The 10,529-nt window shown below is 52.0% G+C and overlaps 1 protein-coding gene across 4 annotated transcripts; it reads right to left on the bottom strand.

Annotated features, from left to right (window-relative positions):
- Positions 1 to 1,156: 1,156 nt before the first annotated feature.
- LOC101940200 (zinc finger protein OZF-like) lies at positions 1,157 to 9,883 on the bottom strand. 4 transcript variants are annotated; one of them, XM_065562385.1, is made up of 6 exons: positions 9,606 to 9,883; positions 7,011 to 7,099; positions 4,794 to 4,851; positions 4,111 to 4,237; positions 3,568 to 3,681; positions 1,157 to 3,460 (listed from the first exon to the last, which is right to left on the bottom strand). In XM_065562385.1, exons 3-6 carry the CDS (start codon positions 4,815 to 4,817, stop codon positions 2,010 to 2,012), a joined length of 1,716 nt encoding a protein of 571 aa, XP_065418457.1. In that variant the 5' UTR covers positions 4,818 to 4,851; positions 7,011 to 7,099; positions 9,606 to 9,883; the 3' UTR covers positions 1,157 to 2,009. The 4 variants fall into 4 exon arrangements, with proteins under 4 accessions (XP_065418457.1, XP_065418459.1, XP_065418456.1 ...); XM_065562387.1 differs by having other exon boundaries at positions 1,157 to 3,457; XM_065562384.1 differs by lacking the exon at positions 7,011 to 7,099.
- Positions 9,884 to 10,529: the final 646 nt, after the last annotated feature.

Below are 10,529 nucleotides of genomic sequence, written 5' to 3'. Positions count from 1 at the left end.
GCCAACTGAAAAAAGCCAACTGGGTGTAGTAGAGACCCCCTTGAAAGACCACATCAAGGACTGGTGACATCACCATTATCACCTGACTACACAGACTGACCTAGTGACTGGGGGAGGGTCAGGGAGATGATAATCAGAAAAATTCTGTGCATGTGTGTGTCCATCTGTTCCCTTATCCTCCTTTCCCAGGTTCTGGCCTCAGATTTTCCCCTGACACTTTACTCAGAAGCAAACTGTTTCAGATTAAAACATAAAACAAGATTATTAACTACAGAAAAATCGAAGTGAAGTGATTATAAGTGATATCAAACAGCTCAAAGCAGATTATCTAGTAAACAAACAAAACCACAAACTAAGCCTAAAAGACTAGAAAGATTGGATATGAATTAACAATTTTTCATCCTGACTGATAATACAAGCAGGCTTGCAGATGCTGAAGACACAAGCTGCACTTGCTTTGCAGCTTGGGCTCCTTCCCCCTGTTCCAAGTCATTTTCGTTTGGAGCTTCTTTCAGCAGGTGTTCAGCAGTGGGAGAGTGAACAACCACCAATGATGTCACTCCCTTACATAGCTGTTCCATATGGCAGAATCCCTTTCTTTCAGCCTTGGTTCCCAGACCAGTTTGTGGAAAAACATAAGTACCCAAAACAGAGATCAGGTGGTCTGGTCACATGCCCTTGCATACCTTGCTGAGTCATAGCACCCATTATTCATAGGCTGTCTGGAGCATACTCAGGAAGGCTCACCAGGTGGGGGGATGAGATTCTCCTAAGGCCTATTGTTTCCCCTGATGGCTCATTACCTAATATAGGCCCTTCCTAACCAGCTGTCTAGACTGGGAGCATCTTGCCTAGTGAGTGTCACCCAGGTGTAACTATATTTGAAATAAAGATACAAAGGCTTTGTCTACACTAACAACTGCTGCGGCTCTTCCAGCACTCTAAAAAAACTACCCCCATGAGGGGCAGCTAACAGCACTGGGAGCATGGCTCCCAGCCCTGGTGCCACTGCACTGGCACTTTAGAGCGCTGAAACTTGCATCGCTCAAGGGGGAGTTTTTTTTCACACTCCTGAGTGAGAAAGTTTCAGCGCTGTAAAGTGCCAGTGTAGACAAGGCCATAGTCATGATTCATAACTTCAGATACCAAAATGATACATGCGTACAAATAGGATATTCATATTCAGCAAATCAGAACTTTTCCAATGACATCTTACATGACCCCTCTTGTGCAAAATGCATCATAATTATGCCATAATAATATCATAGTAATAGTACTGTGAAGAATATGGGGTGTAGTGTCACAAGCAGTTTCTCTCTCCCTTCCCCCAGCAGGTTACCAGGAGGCAGGAAGGCCCATCAGTTCAGCAGCCAGGGCTGCAGCAGGGAGGAGGGGCTGATCGGGACTTCTCCTCCTCTGCCTGGGGTTTGCTTAGACCAGGCAAAGCGAGAAGGTCACTGATCAGCTGCCGCTGGAACCTGCCCCTAGAGACGGGCAGTTGGAAACTTGAGAGCCAAATGCCACTGCTGTGTGTGGGAATTAGGAAATGGAGTTTTCACTATGGCTAGCCCTAGTCAGGGCACTGAGAGAATTTCTCTCCTTTGTGGAGGAGTCTCTGCTGTCCAATGTGGTGTTAGCTCCAACTAAGCATTTTTCGTGCTAAGGACATCCGAGAGGCTCTTCCCTGTGTGGATTTGCTGATGCTTGATGCCCTGTGAGCACCAAATGAAGCTTCCCCCAATTCAAGCTCTTTCTTCTGTGAATTATCTGATGAGGAATAATGTGTAAGCTCACACTGAATCTTTTCCTGCAGTTATTGAAGCTTTTCCCACAATCCAAGCATTTATGGGTTCTCCCTCTTGTGTGGACTGTCTGATGTCAAGCAAGGTTTGATCTTCAAATGAAACTTTTCCCACAGTCAAAGCATTTATAGATTCTGTCCCATGTGGATTCTCAGACGTTTATGAAGTTATGAGCTGGGACTGAAGCTTTTCCCTTCATCCAAGCATTTATGGGGTTTCCCTCGTGTGGATTCTCCCATGCTTAATAAGGCTTGAGCGCTGACTAAAACTTTTCCCACAGTCCAAGCATGTAAAGGGTTTCTCTCCCGTGTGGATTCTCCCATGCATAATAAGGCTTGCGCGCTGTCTGAAACTGTTCCCACAGTCCAAGCATTTAAAGGGTTTCTCTCCCGTGTGGATTCTCCCATGTTTAATAAGGCTTGAGCGCTGACTGAAACTGTTCCCACAGTCCAAACATTTAAAGGGTTTCTCTCCTGTGTGGATTCTTTCATGGCTAATAAGGCCTGAGGTCCGACTAAAACTTTTCCCACAGTCCAAGCATTTATAAGGTTTCTCCCCCGTGTGGGTTCTCTGATGTATAATAAGGGTTGATGGTGCACTGAAACTTTTCCCACACTCAAGGCATTTATATGGTCCCTCTCCTGTGTGGATTTTCCCATGGCTAATAAGGCCAGAGCTCTGACTGAAACTTTTCCCACAGTCCAAGCATTTATAAGGTTTCTCTCCAGTGTGGATTCTCCCATGCTTAATAAGGCTTGAGCTCTCACTGAAACTTTTCCCACAGTTCAAACATGTAAAGGGTTTCTCTCCCTTGTGGATTCTCCCATGTTTAGTAAGGCTTGAGCGTTGACTGAAACTTTTCCCACAGTCCAAGCATTTTAAAGATTCCTCCCCCATGTGTGTTTTCTGATGTATAATAAGGGCTGATGGTGCACTGAAACTTTTCCCACACTCAAGGCATTTATATGGTCGCTCTCCTGTGTGGATTTTCCCATGGCTAGTAAGACCAGAACTCTGACTGAAACTTTTCCCACAGTCCAAGCATTTGTAAGGTTTCTCTCCAGTGTGGATTCTCTGATGTACAATAAGGGCTGATGGTGCACTGAAGCTTTTCCCACAATCAAAGCATTTATATGGCCTCTCTCCCGTGTGGATTCTCCTGTGGCAAATAAGGCCTGAGAGCTGACTGAAGCTTTTCCCACACTCAAGGCATTTATAGGGACGCTCTCCCGTGTGGATTCTTCCATGGCTAGCAAGGCCTGAGTGCTGACTAAAAGTTTTCCTACACTTCAAGCATTCATAGGGTTTCTCTCCTGTGTGAATTCTCCCATGCTTTATAAAGCCAGACAGCCAACTGAAGCTTTTCCCACAGTCCAAGCATTTATAGGATCTCTTTTTTGTGTGATTGGTCTGCTGGGCAGTGGTTTCCTTGGGACCATTGCCTCCTCTCCCACATTCAATAGATTCATCCACTTTCTCCCTTGGGTTGTTTCCCAGTTTCCTCTCTGACCTGCGCCAATTACTCCAGGCTGTTCTCTGTTCCAAGCACTGGATAAAATTACTGTCAGATCTCAAAATGGTTCCCTGCATTTCCACCTGCTCAGGACCTTCCTGCTGTGGAGTCTCCTCCTCATTCTCACTCTTTGTCTGGTCACCTGCTGGGGGAGAGAATCCAGGCAGGAGTCATTGCTCATAGCACATTTGGGAGATTTTCAGCTTTTTCCTTCATTTGCCAGTTTCTGTGTCAGTATCACTGGCTCCTCACCTGTGTGGGTGTCTCTTGGGACCTTCCTTTCCTCAGAGGCTTGGAGATCTGGGACCCATGGCTCTCCCCCTGCTTCCAGCTGGGCGACCAGGTCAGGTTTGGGAATGAGAAGCCCTGCTCAGGGGGTGAAATCAGGCATGAGCAGAGTGCACAGAGGATTGGTGGAGTATTTGTCACAAAGGGCACATCTCGAGTTTAACTTGACTCCATTATTTGCTGGGGGGTTGTGGGATCTGAACAGACGGGAACATGGTCACTGAACCCCCTTGGAATTGGGCGATGTCTGGAGGGGAGGGGAGTTGTCACACCCTCACTGGGAGTTTTCAGGGGCTGTGTGCTCTGGGGGACTTGCTGAGGCACATGCAGCTCTGACGTTAACCCCTTGCCTCTGTTTAAACCTCAGAGCCCTCCCCACACATGGAGCTAGTCCCATGAAGGAAAGTGACCCATTTCCCTCTAATCTAACTGACCAGGGAAGAACCTGACCAGGTGCAGAAATGCAGGCCCCAGGGCTTCAATAGCTGAGGGGACAGGAATCCTTACCCAGCGAGGTCACAGTCTCATAATTCTCCTGCATGACATCCCTGTAGAGGGCTCTCTGACCAGGGTCCAGCAGAGCCCCCTGCCCCTCGGTGAAATACACAGCCACCTCCTCAAAGGTCACCGGCATCTGAAACAACAGGTGCTCCCCACTCAGTGCCTGGTGCCCCAGCCACAATCCCACTATTCATGGGGAAAGAAGCCCAAAAATAGGACAGCTCTGGGAGGGCCAGTGGAGCAGAATCCCACCACCACCTTGCTCAGAGTGGCCAGGAGGCTCCGGGGAACAGAGAGAAGGCAAGAGCCCCTTGTACCTCCCAGCAGATGGGGAAGTGCGGGGTCTTCTCATTTATCACCCATCTACTAGGCACAGGCTGACGTGGGAAGCAGAGTTCTGCGCAGGGAACAGGGTCAGGAATCCCAGCACCTTCCTTTGTATTTCTCAGCAGTCTCTGCCTAGTGGGTTCAGGCTCCAGCACTCTGGTCTGTCCAGGGGGTTGTTTCCTGTTTCAGAAATGGGGGAATGTTCACCCCGCCAATGGGCCTGTTAATAAATCAGGTCCTAAGCTGAGCATGTCCCAGCAGGTTTAACACACCCTGTCCATCTCCCTGCCTCACCCTGTTTGTTTCCTGCCCCTCCCCCTCTACAGCAACCCTCCCCACCAGCTCCCCCCAAAATCCCCTACCTGAGCTGGATCCACCATAGCCATTTCCCTTCCCTGTCCCCTAGGACGATGGGATGATCTGGAACAAAACAGGGTTGTTATTCTGCAGCCTGTCAGGGTGAGAAGGGCAATTGGGGAGGTTTCTAAATTAGCATTAGTCCCTTTCACACTCCAATTCTCCCCAGGCTCTTTCCCTGCAGACAGACACTCTAGACCAGGGGTTCTCAAACTGGGGGTCGGGACCCCTCAGGGGGTTGCGAGGTTATTACATGTGGGATCATCAGCCTCCACCACAAACCCCGCTTTGCTTCCAGCATGTATAATGGTGTTAAATATATAAACAAGTGATTTTAATGTACAAGGGGGGTCGCACTCAGAGGCTTGCTATGTGAAAGGGGTCACCAGTACAGTAGTTTGAGAACCACTGCTCTAGACTCTGCCATGCTGAGAAAACCCTGTTACGTTATTACAACAAAGACCTGATCCCCCTGATCTCCCTCCCCTCCCCCCGGACTAAACCCATGAGACACTTTTAAATCCTCCCAGGAACACAGTCTGCGAACCAAATGCTAGAAAAGAGCAGAATCAAAGGTGCTGCTTGGGGGATCCCTCCTGACACTGTCCCAGGGCAGCACATTCCCCCAGCAGCGCGGGGACCAGGCAGAGGCAGGAACTGGCTTTTCCTCTCCCTGCTCCTCCCCAGGAAAGTCAATCTGCCCTGGGATGCTGCAGGGAATGGAGCTGGGCAGGGTTAGAAGCTGGGAACCTCCCTCCCCACTGATTGCTCCTGCTGCCCCTGCCAGTCTCTCCTGTCTCCCTTCTGCATGGAAGAGCTGGTTACTGTCCTGCCATTCCCGTGGGCGTTTCCTCTCCAATAGCTACTGTCACTGCTAACAGGAGTGTGCGCCTGGGTGTGTCGGGGACAGCAGACACCCGGAAGCAGAGATGGGGCAAAGCAGGAGCCATTTCTGCAGAGTCACTTTCCTGCCTATAGGTCTCTCTCATCACCTGCAGTCTCTGGCTCAGGAGTTGATGCCAGCAGAGTCCAGGGCTGCCCTAGGGGGCTAGTTCCAGCCACAGGAGAAAGTCCCCCCTCAGCTGGACACAAAGGGGCTTTAATGATAGTCTGTCCCAGCACAGACCCCGCTGGGGAGCAGCAGCTGCTCAGTGTGGACTCCCAGCTCACAATGGAGGCAGCATCGTGTGCCCCAGGAAGCCCAGCTGGCTCTAGGGTTCCAGTATCCTGAGCACAGAGAGAGAGACTGACACCGGCCTCTTTGGCCTTAGCAATTACCAGAGCCCTCTCGTGGGGGAAGCCAATAACTGAGCCGCCCTGTGCTGCCCCTGCAGCCCCAGGGACAGTCAGGTCGATATTGATTTCACTTGCCCATCTGGACTCATAGTGGAATTGGAGACCCAGTTCAAACCGGTATTTTATACATTAACTGGAACTGAATCTCAACCTTAAATTTGTTTTACCAACTGAACCTCAACGGAACTGAACCAAAAAAAAAAAAGGGAGGGGGGAAGGGTGGTGTTACCAGCTAAAATAAAGATTTGGCATTTTTAAGCTCATTATTTAAAAAAAACCCAAAAACCTATAGTGATCTTATTTTCATTTAAGAGAAGACAACAAACTAGCCAATGGGCTGGTGATGGCTCCCAGAATGGCCTGCCCGAGGACAGCGAAAAGAGAATGAGAATAGAAGGGGGCCAAACCACAAGAGCAGGGAGGGAGAGGGGAAGCTTGGGAGCTGCCTGCACACCAGGGGAGGCAGAAGGGGGGCCAGAGGTAGATGAACCACCTCTGAGATGCCCCCCTGGGGAGAAAAGAGGGGGGAGGCTCCCTGGGCCCTGAAGTTCATAACTCTTCAAGTCGCAGGGCAAAGGTAATGGCTCCCCAACCTTCTCCCCTTAGACAGGCCTCCGCCCACCCTCCCAACCCCTGGGGCAGCTCCTCCCTCCAGTTGTCCCACTTGAGGCAGAGTTCATGCTCCAAGCTGCCTTCCCCACTGAAGCCATCTGCAGGCCCCCTCCCAACCTCCTCCGGGCACTCTCTGATACCCACCTCCAATATTTTTTTTAGGTTTCTCGAACAGATTATTTAGGAAAAATAATCATGTATATTTGACAACACAAAAACACTAGGAAAACTCATGTAAAGTTAAAGTTACAAAATAAATAAATAATCAAAAATCACAGTTTCCATTTTAAGTTGCAGCTCTTTCTTGGATTTACCTTCACTAAGATTGAAATAGGATTTAAACCAGTAACTGAACTTCTATTTTTGTTTCTTTGGGTCGCTTGAACCAGAAATGAAACTGAACCTATTGAATGAACCTGAACCTGAATGAAACCAAAACAAATACCAGATGAATTCCTTGCCTGCTGTTCCCAGCAGTGACTCTGCTTTGACACAGAAATCAGAGCAGGACCCTGTTTAGTCCTGTCAGCCCCAAACATTTATCACTGAGGAGTCAGACCCCCCAAATAATGAGATTGTCTTAAAAAAAAACAAAGATAAGGGCCGGTCACTACCATGGGAGATCGGCAACTTCAGCTACATGAATACCGTAGCTGAAGTTGAGGTACTTAGATCTGCTTACTGCGGTGTCTTCCCTGTGGTGTGTTGATGGGAGACACTCTCCCATCAATTTCCCTTGCGCTTCTCCTGGATTCGATGGGAGAGCGATCGCCGATCGATTTATCGTGTACTAGACACGATAAATCAACCCCCTGCTGAATTGATCGCTGCTCCGTTGATCCAGTCAATAGTGAAGAAATGCCCTAAATTAGGAGCAAATGTGTGCGCAAATAGGGGCGGAAGCGGGAACATTTGCCATGTAAATTCTGAGCCCTTAGGGCAGACCTGCACAACATACGGCCCACATGTGACCCACGTGGGCTCACTGTGTGGCCCGTGTAGGGTGACCAGACAGCAAGCGTGAAAAATCGGGACGGGGGTGGGGGGTAATAGGCGCCTATATAAGAAAAAGATCCAAAAATCGGGACTGTCCCTACAAAATCGGGACATCTGGTCACCCTAGGCCCGTGGGGGGTGAGTAGGCAAGCGGCAGGGTGGGGCAAGCCAATGGTCGGCCGGCTGGGAAGTAAGGGTGAGCCAGCGGCAGGGGGTAGGGGCAGCGGCAGAAGGTAAGAGGCCAGCGGTGGGCAGGTGAACTGGCGGCGGGGGGAGGGGGGCTGAGGAGGCGAGCGAGCGGTGAGTAGGCAAGCTGTGCGGGGGCAGGGGGGAAATGAGGTGGTGATGGTGAGAGGGCAGGCAGTGGCACGGGGGCAGGTGAGCCGGCAGCGAGGGAGGGGGGCTGAGGAGGCAATCGGGTGGGCAGTGGTGGTGGTGGGGTTATACTTGGGTGGGGGGGTGAGGAGGCAAGCGGCGAGTCGTGGCTGACCTGTTCTATTGATCTTGTCTCATAAAAATTGGCCCTTTTTGCTGCTTTTCTCTGGGCTGGGGGTTGTCCCAATGCTGCAAAGAGCGTGTTCCCAAAGGAAGATGCTTGCTTCTAACTGCTCTTCTCTAATCATCCCACCCGACAAGTTTGATTGTCCTTGGTCTGGCTCCCATCCCCTCTCCAAGGGTTGCAGCTGTCTGGAGGTGCCTGCCTTCCACGCCTTCCTCATTCATTCAACAGGGCAATTGATTACAAAGTTGGGGGGAAGATCTTATTCTACTTCTAGCAAAAAGACATTTTTATTTTACCTTAATTATACTACCTTAGGGGCCTGCTAAAACATATTACCAAGGTTCAATACAAAGTCATATAAAAGTTCAAATGTTTTCTTTCAACGGAACAAGTGTTTTTCATTTTTCCATTATTCATAAAAAAAATTAAAATAATTTAAAAAATTGTTTGCTTTAATTGAAAAATTCTTAATAAAGTATCACCCCCTCCCCCAACCTTCCTTTTCGGCGGGGCAGCACTGGAGAAGGAGGGTTTGTTTCCGCGGGGCGGGCAGCGCTGGGGGTGGTGGTGGTGTGTTTTGGCGGTGCTGGGGGTGTGTGTTTCGGCAGCGCTGGGGGGGCGGGGTTCGGCCCTCAGCTGTTTTCTTTGGAGTAATATGGCCCTTGCGGCTTTATGAGTTGTGCAGGCCTGCCTTAGGGGGAAGTCTGCTGCACCCCCCCCCCCCCATGCTTGTTTTACCATTTCTAGGGGGGAAGATTCCTCACTCACTGCTGGGTGGGGCAGCCCCTTCTCCCTCTCGTATCCCATGGGCTGGGGGAGCTGCTATTGTATCTCTCACCATCCCCCTCCCTTCTCCTATCCTCTGACTCTCCCTTCCCCAGCTGGTCTCCACTTGCTCTCATATTCTCCCTCCAGCTTCCCCACAGTCACCTCTCCCCACAGCTCCCCCTTTTCCTTCTCTTTATCCCCTCACTCAGTTTCCCTCTATTCCAGCTGTGTTCCCCTGAACCCTAGAATTCTCCCTCTGCCCCCCCAGATTCCTGTATATTCCCTCAGCCTCCCTTCTGCAGCCCCATATCCCCATGGTCCCAACCCCCCCCCACATCCCTGTCCACCCCCCTCCTACATCCCTGTTCACCCCTCAATGCCCTCTGGCTCTCAGAGCCCCCTGCCCCTCTTCAGCCCCCTTCCAGCTTCCCCCCACCCCACCCCACCCCCGCTCCTCACATGTCGCTGTCCCACCCCACATCCCTCCCATTCACTGCAAACATGGGAGCGGGGAGCCAGCTTTCCTCTGCCCAATGCAGGGAACCGCAGCCACTCCAGCTGGGAGCAGCCTGGGGCATCCCCTACCCCTGCAGACAGGCTGCAAACGGGAGCGTCTCTCCCTGGGGAGGGGGACAGGTCTCACCTTCTCTCCACGTGGGGCACTGCCTGGGAGCAGGGCTCTGGGTCCCAGTAAGGGGGGGTCGGGACAGGCGGGGGTCTCTGCACTGGGAGAGTCTCTCAGGGAGCAGCGGGAATGTTCCTCCCTCGATAGGAAACTTCCCCCGCCTGCAGCCAGGGCTCTGGGGTCCCCAGCGGCAGCAGCCGAGGCTCTGGGGTCTTGCAAGGAGCGTGGGTTGCACCGCAACAGAGTCACTGCAGCGACTGCAATTCACTTCCTGCTGCCAGGCTGAGTGACCCCGGGAATCGCTCCGCCCGGCGCCTCCTGGGTCCTAGCGAGATCCAGAGCATTGGGTTTGGCCTGTGTCGGTCTGGCTGTTATTGTTATTATTTATTGTATTGTCACCTCCAGGCCCACCGATATGGGGGGGAAGGGGTCAATTGCCCACGGGGGGGGGCGGTGATTTAAAAGGGCCAAGGCAGATGGGATAGTTATGTATTTTTTAAATAAAAATTAAGATAAAAAAGACCCTCCCTCTCTGGAGAACCACATTCCCTAGGCCCAGGCTAGGGTTACCATATTTTGTGCCTCCAAATGGAGGACACTCCACGGGGCCCCGGCCCCGCCCCCAGCCCCGCCCCAACTCCGCCCCCCCAAAGTCTCCGCCCCCTCCCCTGCTTCCCGCGAACATTTGATTCGCGGGAAGCCTGAAGCAGGTAAGGGGGGGGGAGGCGCGACCCCGGCCGACCACCCCCGGCCCGCCCAGCACTGCCGGCCCCCGGCGGCCCAGCGCACCCCCGCTATCCCGGATCGGCTCCCGGCCCCGCGGCCCAGCGCACCCCCCGGCGGCCCGGCCCCGCGACCCCGGACCGGCACCCGGCTCCGCGACCCAGCGCACCCCTCCCCGCTACCCCGGACTGGCTCGCGGCCCCGCGGCCCAGCGCACCC

The sequence above is a fragment of the Chrysemys picta genome, chromosome 12, assembly GCF_011386835.1.
Source record: "Chrysemys picta bellii isolate R12L10 chromosome 12, ASM1138683v2, whole genome shotgun sequence".
Classification (NCBI taxonomy): domain Eukaryota; kingdom Metazoa; phylum Chordata; order Testudines; family Emydidae; genus Chrysemys; species Chrysemys picta.
This window is presented reverse-complemented; position numbering and strand designations above follow the sequence as displayed.

Bases quoted from the DNA above. Each gene is read 5' to 3' on its own strand.
- LOC101940200 (XM_065562385.1), bottom strand. From the start codon at position 4,817: ATGGCTATGGTGGATCCAGCTCAG. The intron at 3,682-4,110 runs GTAAGGATTCCT...CCCCCTGAGCAG, and splicing joins TGAGACTGTGACCTCGCTGG to GGCTTCTCATTCCCAAACCT. The intron at 3,461-3,567 runs GTGAGGAGCCAG...TCTCTCCCCCAG, and splicing joins CCCAAGAGACACCCACACAG to CAGGTGACCAGACAAAGAGT.